General features: G+C 34.2%; 1 protein-coding gene across 4 annotated transcripts; it reads right to left on the minus strand.

The window, feature by feature from the left end:
• Positions 1 to 1,009: 1,009 nt before the first annotated feature.
• On the minus strand, positions 1,010 to 21,294 carry LOC106178157 (cubilin). 4 transcript variants are annotated; one of them, XM_013561222.3, is made up of 18 exons: positions 21,177 to 21,293; positions 18,671 to 18,828; positions 17,893 to 17,983; positions 12,006 to 12,183; positions 10,455 to 10,669; positions 9,874 to 10,081; positions 9,346 to 9,608; positions 8,792 to 8,830; positions 8,358 to 8,544; positions 7,790 to 7,992; positions 6,511 to 6,730; positions 6,034 to 6,254; positions 5,646 to 5,820; positions 5,274 to 5,399; positions 5,019 to 5,098; positions 4,635 to 4,748; positions 3,635 to 3,763; positions 2,121 to 2,291 (listed from the first exon to the last, which is right to left on the minus strand). In XM_013561222.3, the coding sequence occupies exons 3-17, from the start codon at positions 17,975 to 17,977 to the stop codon at positions 3,669 to 3,671; spliced, it is 2,409 nt and encodes an 802-aa protein (XP_013416676.1). In that variant the 5' UTR covers positions 17,978 to 17,983; positions 18,671 to 18,828; positions 21,177 to 21,293; the 3' UTR covers positions 2,121 to 2,291; positions 3,635 to 3,668. The 4 variants fall into 4 exon arrangements, with proteins under 4 accessions (XP_086858338.1, XP_086858339.1, XP_086858340.1 ...); XM_087002212.1 differs by lacking the exon at positions 3,635 to 3,763 and having other exon boundaries at positions 1,010 to 2,291; positions 21,177 to 21,294; XM_087002213.1 differs by lacking the exons at positions 3,635 to 3,763; positions 18,671 to 18,828; positions 21,177 to 21,293 and adding an exon at positions 18,470 to 18,663 and having other exon boundaries at positions 1,010 to 2,291.
• Between the last annotated feature and the right edge of the window lie 191 nt (positions 21,295 to 21,485).

Raw genomic sequence — 21,485 nt, forward strand, 5'->3', positions numbered from 1 at the left:
CATGAAAAGGCACGCAATGGGTTTTGACTTTTGGTAAATCTTTGATGATTTTGTACATTTTTAGGTATAATGTGTGCTTTTAAATCAGCTTGTCCTCAAGTGAACTGAAATCTATAAAAGTTGTCTAAAGTCTGTATTAAACAAGACTTCTGTATACGCACATGGTCTATACATTTTAATAGGATTTCAAGTGATACCTTACTTGTTTTTGACTTAAAGAGAAAGCAAGGCCATTAATCTGTCATGGAGGGGCAATTTTATAAAATAATTTTATAAGCAACGACACAGACAATATTTTCTCACCAAAGAAACTAAAGTTATATCACAATACACCAAAATGAAACTTTTTTGCTTATTTACTTTCCTCTACTGCAGCAGCAGAAATAAAATCCCTTTCAAATCTAAAGTAAATATTTGCCAGAAAAATTCCTTCTACCTAGACTTTCTCTTTTGATTCTTTATTAATTCATTATTTTATATATTCATTTTTTTCTCTTTTACAAATGTATGCAAGTTATTCCATACTAGTGCAATCTGATGAAACTATGAATATTTTCATTCTATTAATCTTATTAAAATTAAAGGGATAACAACTGTTCGTATGACATTCATATTTCATAGTAAATACATTGTAAACAACTCATAGAAACATAATATATTCTATTAACAAAAACGACAGTTATAGCAATTATTCTGAAGTCTGCTTGTCATCAGACCACGTGACCTCCATAGATGGCTATACTCTGTAATAATCTCTTAAGAGATTATTACAAAAAAACAAACTTTTTTGAAAAAAAAACAGTGACTAATTTTGAATGTAGAAATGGATTTATTAACCATTGGTAAGTATGGGAAAATTGTCCTTTACCCCAGGAAAATTAATTTTTTGGCCAAAATGAACAGTTGTTATCCTTTTAATACAAATACCTACAGCTTGAAAAGACCATACATATATATATAGACCATGGTTAAATGTGTATAATAATAATGACAGCTTGTAGAAAAATAGTAGCACTTGAGTTTATATTTTAATCCTAGAACTTCCAAAGCCTGAGTAAGATATTCAGAGAAAATACATGTAGCTATTAATTAGAATCACACAGTCTTGAATGCCAGGAAACTGTCTGAAAGAGAGTCATTAGATGACAAGATTCAGTTATAAAGACAATGGGTCTTTTCCGATCAAAAATAATTATCTGAATTCATTGAAAAGAGGAATTAACAGACTTGGGTTTGATTTTTCTGTGAATGATGCAACTTCTTCCAAATGGGTTACATAAACTGATGAGCATCTTGAAGGAATTTTGAACCTTGAAGGTAAGGAATATAGTTGGAATATGACAATAGTGAAGTCTGAATTTTAAGTTGTATAATTATACATTTGTACCACAAGCCTATATAGCCAGCGACTGCAAAGGTGTGGATTTTTTTTTTAATAGTGGACCTTTTTACCACAGCTGTAACAGAATCTAGATCAAATTTTGATCCAGGCAGTTCTCCAAACTCCCTGTCTATGGGCTTGCTGCAAGAAAGACTTAGTACAATATAAATAATAATCAAAAACTATCCAGGGCACTGTGGTCATAGGCTCTGTAAGAACATGTTTACAAAAATATCCCTCCTACTCATCGAAGTTGTCTTTTACGTTTGATTGGAAATAAATGCATTACCTTCACACCCAGAGATGTAAAAAAACAATGTCATCTCACCATTCGTACACTTAATTCATGACTTTAAGCCAATCCAACGAGATGCACCAATAATCATAAGACTGATCTATATACAGTGAGAAATGGTTCACAATCTCAATATTAGAACCTTCTCCAAGAAATAATTGTTCACAGTTCTGTCTGCAACTTTCCCAGTAAAGTCAGACCTGCATAGACAATTTATACCAATCCAACAACTCGAGCAAGGCATGTGTGTTCTTGCTCTTTCCTGCATCTCCATGCAAACAACATATTGTGCCAGACAATACTCATACGTCACCACAGAGGATCATTTGCATTATGCTCTTATAATTTTTATGTCAGGCTACTTCAAGTTCAACTGTCACACTGTGGAAACTTTAGGATTGGTATCTTGCGAATGATTTGGCTGTGTAAAGAGATTTTCATCATCTACCGTGCTGCCTCGAATAAAATGAACTTCTTGCTCCAAGTCCTGTTTTTTGTCACGTGATTTCTTCCTGCGTCGTCTAAACACACAGACACCAATCAAAAGCAACAGCACCGCAGTTAAGATCAACCCAAGAATCACATGAACAACATTCATCTTCTTGGTAGAAGGACCTGCAAAAAGTTGATATTTCTCAAAATTTCAATCCAACTTATGTGTACTACATGAAAAAAATTAAGTGACATGAAAATATGCCAAACAAAATTTTGAAATAAAATATGTACCAGTATGAAAAAATTCACTACAAAACTCACACAAAAGTGAATAATTTTAAAAGAAAAGTGACAAATCTCCAGTACTGCATTTGTTGCAGTTTAAAGCTTCTCCTCTTAAGTATAATAATTTTCTTTCAAGGTCTGTCCTCCCCCCCCCCCAAAAAAAAAAAGTAAAAAAAAAAAAGACATATGACATCTGTCAGTATATGTGTGTGCACACAAATGAAGCACCATGCTATTACCTATTGTTTTTGACCTACATGTATAACAAATTAAGAAAAACATTTTATATAATTTATCTCAACTTTTAAAAAATTTGTACACATCAGTACTTGGAGTTTTTAAATCTATATAACTTTTGGTGAAATAAAATAAACTTATACTGAACGCATATGTGCCTCTTGTCTTTCTAAAACTCCTTAAGGGCACATAGAGACTACACAAATTTAATCTACAGATGGTCAGAATGTACATATGACTCAAATGACAATGAAATGGGCACACTGACAGTAATCAATAGGAGGCAATTACTGGAGAGCAAAGATTGATGCCAAATTCTTGATGTGTTCTATGGGCCAAATTACGTCCTCTTCATCCAGATAAGTGATGAATGACTTTCAAGTTGATCTCAAAATTGATGAATCATGAATGTCTTGGCACTGATACAATAACAAATCAATTGCACCAAACCCATGAAAAATGTCAAATTTGCTGATTAAAAATGCTGCCTACTTGTCTACTTTTCATACAGCAGGATTAAGCAATATCAAAATGGAGTGAAAATTGTAAATTGTCTAAACTTGACAATATTCCTCTGTTATGGCCCTGATCTATAAATAAATGCAAAAAAAAAACACAAAAGTTTTTTTTTTTTATTTTAGGCAGCACATTTTATCCTCCTATAGAAAAAATGCCAGAAAAAGAATTATATTGAAAAAATCTGATCTGAAAATCTAATGCAGCATATTCTGTCCATAAAGACTATTATCTTTGTCTAAAATAGACACGTTTTATGTGCATGTATATCATAATATAGGGACACATGTAGCACATCTATTCAAGGGAAAAGCAGCAGTAACTTTTATTTTAAGGCTATACATGCATGCTTCAGTAATATTTATGACATAAAGGTGAGAGTCGGTGCTTGTCATACAGTGAGTAAAATCTACTTTAAATGAATATTACTTTATTTTTCTTATCATTCTCAGTGCAGTGAATCTTAAATGTGATAGGGCACTTACTTTTTTGTTCTACAAGTGCAGACAGTGGGAAACTTCAACTAACTGCACCTACAGTTCTAAATACTGTGTGAACAAATGGAATCCAGAACAAAAACCAAGAGAGAAATGAAATAAGTCTACGGGCATCACCTATGACATAAAATGAAGAAAACACAATGCATTTACAATAAGCAACAAAAATAATATTTTGCTTGCAATCAGCCAGCTTTTTTTTAAATTCCATACCAGTTCATTTATTCTTAAATGCTTTCAATAGTGGATGGCTGGAAAAATTGTTATATAAAGGTAAAGGGGTAGCTGAATAGCCATTGGATTTTAGAGAGAAACATTTATTCAACAAGAAATGTCTGACAGGAATTTTTTTCTGTTTGGGCTAGTTAAAAATTAAAAAATCAATGCTGTGATTCAAGCAATATAAATATTGAATCCAGCTAAATCCTTCAATTTTTAAACAATTTCTCCTTGACTGTTTGCAAGCCTTCTCGAAAAAAATCACTATGTCCATTACAATGATGACAATTTAATGTAGACTTTAATGGAGACACATTGATTCGTTATTAAGCTTATGACCACATGGACAAGGAAGTAAATAAGATAAAAAACAAAATACTTCCAATGAAAGCATGATTTACACAGTACGTTGTCTTTTCACAAGTGACATATTCAAATGTAAATGTTCAGTAAATGTGTTGGATGGGCAATATTGTGTAAAGTTAACAAATGTAACAGTTGAGTGTACCAGTGTGTTAGTTGAGGTAATAATTAAGTCTAAGCCATGACCTTTGCTGTACGGTGTTGTTTGCTTCAGTCCATTCAGTGAGTTTAGTGTTCCAGTGTGCTAGTGTGTGATTCTTTCCTTTGCTGTGAAATATGTAGTATGCCAGGGGTCCATAAGAGTTAGTTTTGACATAGTGGTGTATCTACTAAGTGATCTGATATTCGAATAAGAAATTGTGACAGGTGTTCCTGCACCATTGTGTTAAGTGTGACAGTTTCTCACATGATATCCCTTCATCTGAGGTGTCCCCTTCTCCACAATGTGTCACCTTGTCACACACCAAATTCCTGGGGATGCAATACTGGTTAGCATGACACTTGAAACCACTGCAATACCCTAAATGTAACAACACACATATGTGGGCTTTTGTGAAATATAACAACTGACTAATTAATCAATTCAAGTAAATTTAAGTGACTTATTGTTTAATCTATGTTTCAATAATTGATCCAGGTTTATTAATCAATATCTCAGGCAATAATTATTTTTATATAAAATACACTTTACTGGGGGAGGGTGGGGGGAAAGAAACCTGTGTGGATGAAACTTTTTTTTGTAATAAAAAATTGAATAAATATTGAGTCTTCAGGTAAGGACTTAATTTACCAAGATAGACTTCAGGTATAATCTCTGCCCATGCTATGAAGAATCCACCATTTCCAATAGCACTGCTTGAAGTAGTAAATCTATAGGAAAAATAACCAAAGAATAAATCAAAACCTTAATTTTAAAAAATCAAAACAAAAATACATTTTTTCTTCGATCTAATATAAATATTTTGCCATTTATTGACATCATGTATCATTTAAATGAAACACTCTTTTTACCATGAACCCTTGCCTTTTCATCAAAAGTACATACTTTAAAGTAATATTGTTTTGAGCTGATATAATCATCTTGGTCTCTGGCTTGAGATCTGTACCGCACAGCTCCTCGGGTTGACTGCCACCACCTTTGTATATTCTGAGAACAGCTGCTGAACACCCGCTGTAAGTGTGAGATAATACTAATGAATTATAACATTGCATGCTGGGAATTACATGACCTTTTATGTTCTGTACTATATGTTTCAGTCAACCCTTTGATCCCGAACAGGTAAGGTATTCATACCTGTATAAAATTTTCCATAATATCACAGGGGAGTGGCTGCTATTATTATTATTATTATTGTTATTAATATTATTATTATTATTATTATACTACAAAGATAATTCACACTTTGCCACTACTCACGCAGATGGGCTGCCTTCCATGGCAAACTTTTGTAGATGTAGGAGAACTTTGCTCTGAGGATCTCTGAGCTGAATATGCCATATACATCCTGTGTCCTTCTTGTAGTTGGCAGGATAGTTAGGACTTGTGATGACACCCCCGCCATGTTCATCTGAGGTTAGGTTGCCACCACAGGCTGGAAGTATGAGAGACTTTTTTGAAATATTAGAAAATAAGAAAATGAAAGTAAAATATATTATACCATGTATAAAAATCACTGAAAAAACTATAAGAAATATGAAACTGAAGAAAAAGTACAACCTTACATAATTCTTGAAATAAAAAACAACTTATTACTAATATAACTTCTATATATAGTAAGTACTAATTGACAGATGTCAGTACTTACTTGGGTCCGTGAGTTCCAAGAATTCATATTTTCCTTGAAAACCCCCAGCAACACCTTCAAAATCTGACTGGAATTCTACCATCATGTTGTTTATTCCTCTGGGTGACAGAATAGGGCCTGGTATGATAGCTTTACAATATACTCCAATGTTAGTTAGGGTCTCATTCCCTGTGTCGCGGTCATAGGTAATTTCATAGATAATCACTTTATCCTCTGGGCATCTGGAAAATCATAATGTGCTTGTACACTTACTAAGTCAAAAGTGGTGTGTGGCACTTTTAAGCTAAAATTGTGTGGTACTTTTAAATTAAAATTGTCAAACTGGAAAATGACTATATGTATAATGCAAAGAAGTGTGAATTCAAGTCCTTTACATGACATCAAAAAATTAATAAAAGCTGAAAAATAAAAGTTCTGTCACAGGAAATAAAATTTTCCTTGCAAATCAACATTATAATTGTCTTAAATTGTGCTTACTCAGTGTTTGATACTCCATCGCTTGCCTTTAATAAAAACTTGTCAAATGAGATCCTTATTTGTTCATTTCTTAGTCCTCGGAATATATAGATGCACTGCATGTTTGGAGGGTATTTCCTGGGATAACGAGGCGACGTGAATGTTCCAGATTTCTGTGAATGTGTGTTATATTGGAATCTACAGCCTTCCTCTGACATTGGTGTACCAGGCACAGCATAGTCTGGAATAGAAACAGAAGACCATAGTCAGTGGAGCACTAGAATGTTTTAAGTGGTATTGCATTATACAAGGGAGTGTGTTAGTTGGGCTAAATGGCAATGTGCTACATTGGAGAAATATGGAAGGTGTGCTAGTAAGATTATGTGTTTTACAGGGCAGTGTGTTACGTGTGCTAAGAAGACAATGTGTAATGCTGGGCAGTGTGTTAGGTGTGCTAGGAAGACAATGTGTTACACAGGGCAGTGTGTTAGGTGTGCTAGGAAGACAATGTGTTACACAGGGCAGTGTATTACGTGTGCTAAGAAGACAATGTGTAATGCTGGGCAGTGTGTTAGGTGTGCTAGGAAGACAATGTGTTACACAGGGCAGTGTGTTAGGTGTGCTTGGAACACAATGTCGTATACTGTGCAGAGTGTTAGGTGTGTAAGGAATACATAACAATATGTTATACAGATCAATGAGTTAGATGTGCTGTTATATAGGGCAGTGTGTTCGGTATGATGGATGACAATGTTTTATACAGGGCATGGCTAGGTGTGCTATGAAGACAATGTGTTGTATAGTGCAGTGTGTTAGTGTGCTGGAAGGTCAATGTGTTAAATAAGAGGTGTTATAGGTGTGCTAGCAAAACAATGTTTAAGCTAAAATGATGCATGATGTTTCCATGTCCTCTGTGGTAATCAGACATCTAACAATGACCACTCTTAAGATTAAATGCATTCCTTACTTAAGTATAAACATTCACCCAGTTAATAGAAAAACAAGTGACCTGTACTTAAATAAAAGTCAAAAATATCTGCATGTCATAGTTTCATCGTGAACAGAGTAAAGCTCATAGGAATGTCAATGCCAACACAATCTGTTGCAAATATTCCCAAAAGACAGCTGTTTTCAGGATATTTTCCAATCATAACTAAAAACTGTACAAGACTAGCAAATATTTTCCAGGTTACTAAATTAAAGTAAGCTGAAATTGATTGAGGTTATGTTGCTAACATATTCCTTCACATCTTTAATAACATAGCTGCAGGTACAATGTGTGCTGCTTCCCATGACATACCTGTGAGGAATTCATAAGTTGCCTTGAAGCCACTGCCTGCAATGCCTGCATGGTGAGAGTCAAATACCAAGAACATTCTTGGGTGTGAAGAAACGATTGGGGAGTCTGGTACCCTACCACAGTAGATTGCATCAGCATCGTCTGTTCTTCCATCCACTGGCAGTCTGCCTTGTAGGTATACAGCAAGGAAACCATCGGTGCATCTGAAAGATCATTTTTAGAATATGCAGTTGTGCTTCAGAGATTACAGATTAAAACTGTTCCCCTCTATACAGCATGTATGTACTGACATAACATATCAGATACTAACAGCTACCATATAGTTCATGCATTCTGCAGATCTGTGATCTCTCTAAGCACTATGGGTATTAAATCTGCTTGGTGTCTGTTTAATTTTGATCAAATTCTTCTAAAGCATAAGCAAAATTTATATTTGATGAACAACGAGGAAGATTCTGAGGCCCTTAATTTGTAACTAGCCCTTCAAACACATCAAAATCAGGATCTGATAACAACCCCAGACTACAATTTTCAAGTCAGAATCAAATGCTATGATGTGTATCTTCACCTCTCTGTGGACCTAGATGGAATGTAGAAATTGTTAAATGTCAGGCGCACTTTTTCAAGATCTTTGTCATCCTCAAGGCCATCAATGTAGAAGTAGCAGGTGACATTGATGGGGTAAGACTTGGGGAAGTATGGAGATGTCACAGTGCCATTGCTTTGTCCCGAGCTCCTGATGACCTGGTCACATTCTGGAAGCATATAACACCAAAAGTCATTCCACAAAGCAACCCATATTTAATGAACATCCAATAAAAATAAGTTTGAATAAAGGTACAAATTTTATTTAAAATCAAAAACTTCAAAAAATATTATTAATATATTTTCAATCATCTTTACATTTTCATATAACTAAAATTCATTTCAGTTGTCAGAGCCAGATAAAGTGTCACAGTGTGTTTGAAAGTTTTTTCTTTTCTTATACATATCAACATTTACCTGTGCCTGGGTAGTGCATTGCAGGAGGTTTAATGAAATCTGAAAGAAAAAATGGCAAAGCTTTAACTTTGATGTAACTAGAAAGAATCCATCAGTGATATCAGAGCAAGTTACATGAACCACCACAGTAAACACCATTGCCCTGCCAGGAATGTTAATTACTACAGCTTATACTTCACATTCCATGCAGCTAAAACACCTTCCTTAGATATAGTTTTTTTTTCTTATTTTACCTAACAATAAATGATTTTACTACACCCTATTTTGCTTTCGAAAATGGAAAGGTCATATGGAGAAAAAAATTCTGGATATAATTTCATGGCATTCAAAAAAATATGACAAGCACTGGATTTTTTTCTTTTATCATTTTTCCTTCAGTTAAAATGTTTTTAGTCTCCACCAGACACTGAGGCAACAAAAATCAATAGCTGACATGTCACAGTTCAGGACGGCAATTGATTTCAAGTCTTTTTCTACAAAGCCAACTAACGCTATCAGCAAACTATTCAGGCGCCATCATTAAGAACATCATTTAGCAACAAACCAGCCATTACCTAGATTAACAAATTTATCGCTGAACTCATATTCAGCCTTGAAGCCTTTCTGTTGAAACCGGGATGACTCCTCCAGTTCCCAGTATGGCAGGTAGGAGGAGTCGGTGGGAGGGACACGCCCACTTCTGGTGACAAACTCGATGTGTAGTGCCGGTCCTGTGGAGTAGAGGACCCGGTCTTTCATGACACTGCCACAAAAAGTACCAATCAAAAGGTCCTGGTTCGTGTAACCATCATAGACCTTCACATGGTCTATGGGACAGCTGGGGATGAAATAGATGCAAAGCCTTTGGTGAACTCTTAAGCAGGTTAACATTCCTTTCTGATTACATTCAAGTAGGAGAAGTCTTTTTTTTTTCAATAAAAAATTTAAAGTGGAAAATTTGCTTTTGTTACAGCTTCCTTATATATTATTCCTGTAAATACCAACAATATTTGATGACAACACTATTTGTTACACCAAACTCTCAGCCACATTCCTCTGAACAATATAAATGATTCCATTTGCGCACACTTATATATACTCACTGAAGTCCACCCTCATATACATCAAAGTCTAAGAAGTGCAGGCGAATCCTCTGTCCCTGAACTCCCTGGAGTTTGTAAAAGCAGAAGAGGTGATCAGGGTAGATACCTGGGTATGTGGGGGCAGCTATAATACCCTTAGGTCTGTTCAACCCATCTATATTATAGCCACACACTGGTTGTGGAGCTGGAGTCCCCATGTCATAAAGAGCTGAAATGTGAACCATGATTCTGAAATGTGAAATATGTGACTACAAAAGATATATACCTTCATTGAAAAATGGTAAACTGTATATTTATAGAGGAGTTGTAGATTCTTAGATCCTTTTCACCTATTTTTAGTTAAAATAGAATGGTTACCGAGTCATTAAATCAAAGCAGCAATTTTTTTCATTAAAACGAGACAAATAAAATGGTTTTACAATTCTAAAATTCTAAAAATCATTTAAGTATCAATTAATAAAATGCAACCAAATAAACTGAAATAAAGTAAGGCTATCTTATGATTATCCTTTAAAAATATTATCTTTCTTCAAAAATTACATATACATTCACTATAGAGTGAAATACATTGAAATACATACATGAATTAAGAAAATGATATGTTCCAAGGAACCCCTTGCCTGCCTTGGCTGCATCTGTATTGAGCATGAGGATGAAGATCTGTCCCATGGATACCAGGTTGCCAGGCAACACCTGGGCAGAAGACCCACAGTAGCGTCCCAGGAATGGTGTGTCTAGCAGATTAACATCTGGATGCTCTGCTCTGATAAACAGATCTACATAGTCATGTTGACATCTGTGGAAAGATGCAAATATATACATACATAAATATATCATCGTAATGCAAGGATTTCAGTTTATAATCAAAAGATGCTTTTGGAGTCATTTCTTTCTCTTTTCTATACATCGATCCTCTTTATATAATTAACAATATATGTAATATACAGAATATATTCTTTATTGTTGATCCTCTTTACATAGATAACAATACATGTAATAAACAGAATTATTCTTTATCATTGACAAAATTAATTTTAGAAATTGAGAACACTTCTTTTTTATAGTAAACAATATATTTTTGCCATTATTTGGATATAAAAGAATTGGGCCAAATCTGTATTGTTTCATTTCATTTTTAATCATCTTCCATTTCCCCTTCTAATTATCTGCCGAGTTTGCAGGATTTGTAAAAAGAGGGCAGAGCTGCTCTGTATTTAGTGCTTCATTTATCATAATGCCAGACACATTAATACAAGAGGGAAAAGCAATTCACAAATGACTGTTTTTATCAAAGAAATAAATTGAGTTTTATTCAGACTATTCACTATTTTCAGCACAACAAAATCTTTCTTTTTTTTAATGGCTATATTGTGAAAAAATCTAAATTCAATATCAAACCAATTCAGAAACTAATTTATTTTTATAAATCTATAGTAAACAAAAATCTGTTAAATGATATAACTGGTACTTTCTAACCCCATTATACAATTTAAAATTATGAAGAAAAAAACAGAATATTACTTTCAAAACCAAAATCAAATAATTAACATTGAAATGCAGACTGCCTAAGCACTGGTGAAATATGGTATCTGGCACTACTTCCAGCCAAATATGCTTTGGTAATTCAGTTTCAATTAACTTTTCATTTCATTATCAAATTCACCTTTAAATTTGTGAGGCAATAAAAAAATTCCATGCGCAGCACAAGTTCTCAGGTTAGGCACATACCCCCGAAAGTTTAATCTAAAGTAACCTTGCTTAAGAGAGGTCAGGAGAATCAACTCATTAGCTATTAACTGGTGTGGAAACAAAAAGCGAATAGTGCGTGCAGACTTATATGATACCACAGACAGGTGCCTTGTCATAATGCACTGGATAAAGCCATTAAACACACTGCAGCTAAGTGCTGAAAAATGCTCTTCATCATCTTCCCTTCAACTGCAGATAGACGCTAAATATCAGACAAGAAACCTATGCGTGCCTAAGATAACACAAATGCTGCAATGTTCACCAGAGTCCCTAAGTCAGTTGCTGCACTGTACTGAAAATGACTAGTACTTATTAAGCTTAGCATGGAGGAAAATGACGGAAATCAATGTTTTTACAGAAATTCTATTTTCTGAGAGTCTTACTTTGGTGGGATGCCCTGGATATCAAATTGATCAAATGTCAGCTGGACTCGTTCCTGTCCAATGCCGATAAACTTATAGATGCAGCACAAGTTGTTTTGGTAGCTTTCTGGCCAGTTGGGAGAGGTGAAGGTGCCATTTTTGGGCCCATCTGCTGTACTCTGGAAGACCCTGTTACAATCTGAAAAAAATGTATGGAACATAGAAAAATAATGTTATCTATATATAGAAAATGTTGGGGAAATGACTGATAATAATAAATGGGGAAGCTATCAATTTTATGAGCCTAAAGTCACATTTTTCAAGCCATTCAATTCTTCCTCTTCTGGGTTAAGTGAAAAAAATTATATAATTGAATATCAACAGATAACTAGACAAACAAGCAAACATAACAATATCAGGGGCGGATTTAGGCCGTCTTCTGGGTCTTCCGGAAGACGGTCAGATTTTCAAGTTTACATTGACGGGTATCTATTTTTTCTGTCGGGAGACGGTCAAAAATGCAGGAAAGATCAACAAAGATAATTTAGAAGACTGTCAGAAATTATCTTTGGATCCGACCCTGAATATTAATTAACAGAAATACAAAAGAAAATGGATGAATGGAGTGACAAGTGAAATCTTAAATGTGTAAATTATCAGACCTTCAGCTGCAGAAACCTATGCCCAAAGCCTTGAAATTATTCCTAGGGGAAGGGTCCTTCAAAGTCTTATAAGCTCTCATTTCCTTTGTGAATCAAAAACACACGAAAACAAATCTAAACAATTGTAACACTGGGCTAGCTGTATCAAAGTTTTCAATTAAAATAAGAGCTGGGTAAGGTGTCTGATGCCCCTAAATATGGCAGGTGGGCATAAATTGTGGTAACTGTGAAGAATGTTCCCTATCAACAGTAACATCCAAGCTATCTCAGGTGAGATGCCAGTGCTCCTTTACCTGACCCTCACCTCAACATCAAAATATCACAGCCTCAATATAGCATAGGGTCAACATAAAAAACATTGTTCTTTTTGGATCACTCTAAATAGGTACATTGAAATCAGCCATGGACATAATTGTTTATTCGATTTTGATATTTACTGATATAGAATTAAAGTTTAAGTTTACTCTTACTCCTAAAAAATTTTGTGTGTCAATTTCATGAACTTAGTGCTTTTAAGTATAGGCTATACTAACTTAATTTAAAATCCATTTGGTTTTTGCAACTCATGTAAAACATTAATTTACACCTGCATCTATGTCATAACTGTACATCAATTTGCAATTTAAACTTTACTTGCTCATTTTTACAAATTTCTTTTATCAAATATGAGTTTAACAAGCAGAAGTACATCAGTGAGTTCACACTTGTCCATTAGCAAAAGCCCTTCATGTGCCAGTTATAGTTATACCTTCCTTTCTCTTTACTTTACAAATTACTACCTAACATGCAGAATTCTTCCCTAGGGACAAGCTGACAGGCCGGATTAGGACTCGTCCTGTGATCAATTCAATCAGTGAGAGAAGCTGATTGGATAATTTGATCAAGATTTCATAGCCTCATGAAAGCACAAATCTTGTTAGCAATAATGATCCATGCCAATACACAATTTTATACACCAGCTGCTGTAACAAAGTGCAATGAATTCATAGTCATGCACAAAGATGCTTGAGAGAGAGAGAGTTTTTACTAATCTTCCACTAATACCTAGCTAGTAATTATGATCTTTACTGGAAAAGATTATATCTCCTACTCAACCAACAAGCAGATATTCATTTCAATTTGATTCATTTATTTTTTCTCATCCATATTCCTGGTACATAGAATAGTATAAAAATATATATAAGCATTGCTAATTAATTTTGCTAGTTATTACTCTACAGTTTCAGTAAATATAACTCTTAGTAGTCTACAAAAGTTCTTCATTTTTTCCACATCTGCGATACTTATTGCTGCCTTAAATTTCAGGATATTATGTTTGCTATAAATTTTACCCAAACTGACATAGCATTCTTCAGTAAGATTTGGACACTGTAATGAGTAGTTAAAGCAATAATAACTCTTTGTTTCGGCCAAAAAATTAATTTTCCTGGAGTAAACAACAATTTTCCCATACTTACCAATGGTTAATGAATCCATTTTTACATTCAAAGTTAGTCCCTGGTTTTTTTCTAAAAAGTTTGGTTATTTGTTAAAATCTCTTAAGAGATTTTAACAGAGTATAGACATCAATGGAGGTCACGTGGTCTAAAGACAAGTTCAGATATCAGAATAAAAGCTATAACTGCTGTTTTTGTGGTAAAACAGAATATATTATATTTCTATGAGTTATTCACAAGGATTTTATTGTGAAATATAGATCTCATACGAAGAGTTATTATCCCTTTAAATTCATTACCCAGTTTTTCAGTAGTACATTTAAGACTATTTCTCTGTTCAACATTTGTCCAACTACCAGTTTCAACTGGGAGTCAATATGTATATACATATCACTATTAAGAGCTCCATCAGTATTTTGTATATCAGAAATTTGAATACTGACGAAGATGAATATTAGATAATAATAATATATATATATATATTTTTTTTTTTTTTTAAGTGAAATTCAATAGATGACCTTCTGATAAATCTAACCCAGATAAATGCCATATTATTGTCCTAGCTGAAACAAGACCTACAATCCATTCCCTCTTCCAACTTCATTAAGTTTCATTAAAACAGCAACTGATAAATTTGTCTTCCCTTAAGCTAAATATAACACCCACTGACTCAGAAAGTTTTTATATGATCTGGCTCTTCATCCCGACTGGTCAACCATCTGCTTTTCATACTTCTTATTAACATGAGCACAACATCTGCATAAACATACACATAAACATACACACATGCATGCATGCATACACATGAACATACAACACCCACACAAACACACAGACAAACAAATACTATGACCACCACCACCCCTCAATACAAATGAAGACAACAAAATTCAGTTCAATGGCCAGAAAAAATTGAGGCAGTCGATAAGATCCAAGTGGTCTCCAGATAAATCAACTTGTTTTCAATCTGGAGAAATCTTTTTGTAATTGGATTCCACAGAATCTTTCTTTGAAGATCAAATGATGAAGTGATACATGCTATACCAATAGCTTCGAATTCTCTCAGCAGCATACACATTTTTATCAAATACTAGAAATAATTTAATGTGGCTTTCAAGAGAAAATGTAAAATCTGTAAGATGTTTTTGGCAATTCGTCATTGTTTTGACACTAAAAAAAATTAAATTTGGCTTAATCTTACAGCTGTTTTTGTATTAATAAGGATGCATGGTTGGGTCAGTGCCAACCAGCTATTGTCCCCTCACAAAAACTTTCCACTGGTCACATTTTTGAGCCATTCTGTCCACTTAAACCATGGACCCACAGAGGTCTGTCAGATCATAGTTGTATCAAGTCTTAGGTCTGCCGTGTCCTTGAGGTCCATATGCTGCTGCCATCGGTAATGATTTTTTCATTTGCTGGCTACTTAGAATGTGACCCATGAAGAGGGTAAGCTTTCTCTCTGGGCATAATATATGATCAAAAATAATGTAAAATAAATAAAGAAACCATTTGCCAATTAGCTTTTCTGCAAACTTGACTGATATTATTTCAAGAAGTGTTTTAAAAGTCCATTTGTCAAAAGTCTAAGTGCATCACTTTCACATCAAAACATAGCCATTTATCAGATACTACTGTTTCCTTTTCACTGATACCGAATACACTGAAGTATATTATTTTCCAGTCTCAATAATTCAAAGTCTTTTTACCTAATAACAATATTTCAACTGCTCTAAATTACCGATCTATGAATCATAATGAAAGAAACTGAGAACCAAACACCTGATCACATAAGTCTCTCAAAGAGAAGGTAACTGCCAATATTTTGTTAGTCTTCAGCAGAAAGCTTAGCTTGAACCCAAGACGATTTTTTTACATAACCCACAAAGCCTAATACACCAGGGTGGAGTCTGAATACGTCTGTGAGCTTAATTACAGCCAGTAAATACGTGCTAAAACTTCCTGAAGATGCATAATGCTGAGAACTGAACACATGAGTAGGAATCCCAGTCAGGATATACGAGACACTAAATCAAACCAATGGTCATAGCTCTAGTGCTGATAAGTAGAAATATTACTATCCATGTGTGAATAGATCACCTGCTTTTATATTGCTGTGTTTAGGTGTAACACTGGTGCTCCTTGCTAGGTCATCATAAATAAATACATGCAAAGAAGTAAATATTGAACAATATTTGTATGAAACTTTTCAGATATGAAACAATAAATTTATTGTTTTCTTTTAATCAAAAATTACCAACAAGTGACATTCTTTTAAAACATTTATATGACATTTCATAGAATTGAATCTGAGATTACTTTCCCTTGATTTCTCTCCTGGGTATGTGTTATTGGAGAAGTCATTAACCATTTAGTGTTAATGGACTGTTTTCTCATTAAGACTAAACCTAACCAGTGTTCCCAATAGGGAGCAAAGAGGAAAAAGTTGATGACTAAAATGCCTTAGAAAAATCACTAAGAGAGAAAAATAGACAGGGTGTAATGGGGTGTCATATGAGTAAAAGTTATGCACAAAAGCTTTTTCTGAGAGTACATCACTGTTCTTAAAGGGATAATAACTCTTCATATGAGATCTATATTTCACAATAAAAACATTGTGAATAACTCATAGAAATAAAATATATTCTGTTTTACCACAAAAAATGGTAGTTATAGCTATTATTCTGATACCTGAGCTTGTCTTTAGATCACGTGACCTCCATTGATGGCTATACTCTGTTAAAATCTCTTAAGAGATTTTAACAAAAAACCAGGGACTAACTTTGAATGTGAAAATGGCTTCATTAACCATTGGTAAGTATGGGGAAATTTTTATTTACTCCAGGAAAATTCATTTTTTGGCCGAAACGAAGAGTTATTATCCCTTTAATCATTCTGTTACTGTTTTGCACATGTCCATAAGTTGCCTTTTGTTTTCATGTTCACTTTTGAGAAAAATGTCAAGTTACATCTATTTTTCCATCTAACTTCATAAGTCGATAAAAAATTAAAATATCTGTTTTTTTTTTCTTTTGAAAATCTATCTATAACCTAGATATATTGTACTTTAATTTACAGTCAAACTTGGTACATCGATTAAAAAAACGTACCAACGTCAATCTACCATTGGCCACAAAAATGCTCTCTACTCAAGATTCAGAACATCTTATGGCACTTAATTTTCTCTTTATTCAATCTAATATATGTCACCTGCTACATAAGCTACAAGCATGTGAATCCTCTTATGCATTTAAAGGATTCCACTGTTACTATAAGTATCAAACTGATGGTGCCAGCCAGCTTATCAAGGCAATTTTGCTTTTAGTGCCAAATTAAGTCAAAACCACCTAAAGCAAAAATGAATCCTTGTGAATTGATTGTGCAGTTTGCACCAAACTACCAAACTAAGAAAGGACTTCATGTATTACACATATAAATACTTATTTATAAATAACTACTCCATTCAAATTCTTGAATTTTATGAGTTACACAAAAAAGTATGTGACAATTAGGAAAACACCAGTCACCAGCAAAGTTCTCCTCAACCATTATCATAGCACAACCTACATCTATAGATACATGTATTTGCTTGCCTGACTTGCTTAGATCTCAAGTACATATATTTGTGAGAATGCTTTCAATTCCACACAATTGTCTTCCTAAAAAGTTATACACAGAAACTGGTGATAGTATATAGTGAAAACCATTTTATTATCAAAAAAAAAAAAAAAAAACATTTATAAGTTAAACCTTTAAAACAAAATATCAGAACCTAGCCACTCTTTAACGTCTTATCAATTCTATCATTACCTGCTGACTCTGTGTCGTCTGCTGAAAGTAAAGTCAGGACAAGGAATACGAGCCCACAGCCTGGTTGACATTGCCTCCACCACATTGCGGGCTGAAACAGAAAAGCATGTCATTCAAACTGGCATCCACTTGGGCATTGATCGCTCCTGATAAAATTATCCTTTAAAATGTACACTAGTTTCTATGGTGACAATCTCCTTTTGGTAGTCATTGATTTTAATGTAGCATCCCAGTGGCAGTTTAAGCTTTCCAGGAGTGCAAATCTTCTGGCGGGTTAGTTGAAGATCGTTACAGTTACAGTTTGGTTATCTTATGTACAGCATACATCACACTATCAATACTCGGCGGCAGCTATCAATATCTTCTATGTAGGGAAGATGTTGCAAAGCCCTTGGTCTTCAACTCAACAAAACCATAAATTGATACTAAAAATGCTTTCAGCTATTTGCCAATAGATTTCTCAGACACCCGCAAACAAACTGAGTATAGGCAAATGCGATAGCTCTGTTCTGTCAAACTTCACAGATTAATGCCAGTAAAACAACTGTACAAAAACCCATTGAGCAGCATTACGTACATTGTATTGACCACATCACAGACAGACTTGCCCCGGTAAGAAGATCGGCATTTCTTGCCCAGCTCCAGTTTAGGATGGAAACAAACATTAAGATTCCGAAAAGTGCATCATCTATCAATTTCATGATCAATAAAGTCAACCCAATCAAACAGTTAAGCCGGGGTACAGGTTGTAACTCTGAGTTGTCTGGCTAACACTTACCCCAACTTGTTCATTCTACCTACTCGGCACCTGAGTGGAGATCATTCATAGGTCATCTGCCATTCTCCCACTGGTGGATGATGAACCATGGCGGCCTGCCAGATACAACTATAAATCTTACAACAAATCTTGATCTCCTTGTGAAATTACCTGGAATGCTTGTTGCAAAGATATAAGTGAAATTATATTGAATACCTGGAACAATTTACTTATTTGAAGAGTACTAAAAGTAGCTTAGTTAGCGAGGTACTTACGTCTTCATATTTGAAATCAAGTAAAATTACATCAAGAAAGATTTTTTTTTTTTGGTGTAGCTATTAAAAATTAATCAGGGATGCTTGTGATAAAATACACCTGTTATTTACTTCTCAAAAAACGGTTGGGATATTTGGGATAAGGGCAAACTACATGTAAATTTACCTGTAAAACAATCTAACATGCAGTGTCTGTGGCATGGTTCCAACAATCTGCCCAATAATTAAAAATAAAGTCCAACACTATCCCAGCAATTTCTGTGCTTTCATAAACTATAAAGAGGTGTCCAGAATAGTCTTATTTTCTAAATTACAATATTTATTTAGGAAAACATCAATATTAAATTCTTTCTAATCTTTAAAAAAATAAAAAAAGTGCTTGGATTACTTGATATGAGTCACTGAGGTGGAGTTGACATAGAGAAAAAAACATTCTCAAAATTTGTTTCATTAACTATTTCACTGTGTAATAATTTGTCCCCCATGCCTTTAATCATTTACTTATAGCTATTCTTAATCCATTTATACATCCATAGTATTAAGTAACCAATATTTTCTCAGTGATTTGTGCATCTGATAATTGAGATTGATTTATAACATGCTCAAAAATATCTAGTTGCAGATTCTGTTAGACATTAGAAGCAAGAGGAATGAAGCATTGTAACTTCTGGTAATTATTTCTTTATCAATTATCTGGAACAAGCCATGGAGTTGCCTGCAAAATCATTTAGTCAGTTCTATGTTATTCAACAGAATCTTATTTCAAGTCCCATCAAAGTTTAACCTTGGGTTTTCAGTCAATACCATTAGTTTATCAGGCAGTATAAGCACACACAAGCAGGTTGCCTCTCTCCCAGCGGGAGCTGAGCTCTGAATACTTTCTAACAGAGAGCAATTTCACATTTGGACACAAAAGGTGGAGGATCAATAGACAAGTGTCAAAGATATTTTATTCCGGCTTAATACGCTCCTGCCAAACAATAACAGATCTCTAAATCAGAAGAAAATAAATAGAGCTCCTGTGCCGCCACATGGAGTCATGGTGTCTAGACAATAAGATCAAGCTGCTCAATTAATGAACCAAGCAGAGTCTGTAATAAGATTATTTCATGAAATTAACACAATAAAATAGTTGATTACAATCCGACTTTATCTGCTAAAGATTTTTCTCTATCTTTTGCATGAAGAATATCATAACTGAAGATAGTAAATTATGGCCAGCTAAATAACAGCCTCACAATAAAAAGCTGCAATCCAGGGATATTTCCAACAGTTCCTGCAGGGAAAATCAACTGACCTCCCGCAGGAATCAGTCTAGGGTCATCTGTCAGATCCTGAACACTGTGGATAACAATTCTAATTAAGCAAAAAAGCCCAAGCAAGGAATAGTCAAGTCAATTGGGGTCCATTTACCAGACAGCTAGGTAAGCAAACACATATGCTATCTTAAATCCAGAATCAATTAATGCAAAACTGTAAGATACATAATCCACATAAACATACTCAGAAACTAATTAGGATCCAGGCCCCTAGCCAACAATTTTAAAGTGGTGACTCTTTACTGAAAAAGTGGACTTTCTGTCATGAAACCATCATGAACCTAGATCAAATTTTGTTAAAACCAGACTTTTTCCCCATCAAAAGGGCGGTTTGTTGAAACCTCCACATCCCCTGGCTACAGGCACGGAAACTGTTTAATTTCATATCTGGATATCATTGACAATGCTGTTAATTCAGGTTTATAACTTTGAAACCTTAAATTGTGTTCTTATTTAATTACACCAATCAGCAGGCAGGTACTTATGTTTTATTATTATCATAACAATAGCAATAATACTTTATAATGATTCTCAAACACGAGACAGAACAGCTTGGTTTATAAAAAAACAAATACACCAGCTGTCATCTAAGTAAAAATCCATGGCTTTACATTGAATCTCATTCATATATACAAGTCAAGTGCAACTTCCATTGCATCCAACAATACACACTGAATAGTTTCTGTAAAGGTGAACAGAAAAAAATGTGTTAGTTGAGATACAGTTCTCAAACAACACAATGTACACTATAGCGCAAAGTGAAATAATTCCCATTTCCTGTTGTTTAGTACCACTGTAAGTGTCAAAACAATAAAGATTTGGTATTATCCAAATCTGCTTGCTAGTGTTAACTCTTTTGCACTGATTTGCAAGTCACATAACACACAGAGGCATTCTCTTTGTCTTTTTTGGAAGATTTAGTTCCTTTTTTACCTTCATGCTGGCCATTGATAACTTCTCCTGGGGACATCCTTGCTTCTCCAAAGGTTAGACGCTCATGAATGGTTGCTGTTGACATATGACTTATTTAGCTTATTCCATATATTTTTATTCTAAGGATTGAAGAGGCAGTTTAAAATTATCATTTATGTCCCCAAAAGGCATTTTATCAATTAAATTTCCCTTTAAGTTATTCATATGAACTAAAAAATGAGTTAGTTTTTGTTACTTTTGTGAAAAAAAATATAGTGGTGTAATTGCATTTTGGTCTGCGAACCTGGCAACTGAACAGATCAATGTCAA

This window comes from Lingula anatina, chromosome 1 (assembly GCF_051362555.1).
Source record: "Lingula anatina isolate TDL-2025a chromosome 1, LinAna3.0, whole genome shotgun sequence".
NCBI lineage: Eukaryota > Metazoa > Brachiopoda > Lingulata > Lingulida > Lingulidae > Lingula > Lingula anatina.

What these genes read in the sequence shown, in the direction of transcription:
- LOC106178157 (XM_087002212.1), bottom strand. Translation starts at nt 17,977, where the DNA reads ATGTGGTGGAGGCAATGTCAACCAGGCTGTGGGCTCGTATTCCTTGTC. An exon ending in GTATATGAGGGTGGACTTCA is followed by an intron (nt 9,609 to 9,873) that starts GTGAGTATATAT and finishes TTTCATCCCCAG; the next exon opens with CTGTCCCATAGACCATGTGA. An exon ending in TATACCTGAAGTCTATCTTG is followed by an intron (nt 4,749 to 5,018) that starts GTAAATTAAGTC and finishes TGTTACATTTAG; the next exon opens with GGTATTGCAGTGGTTTCAAG.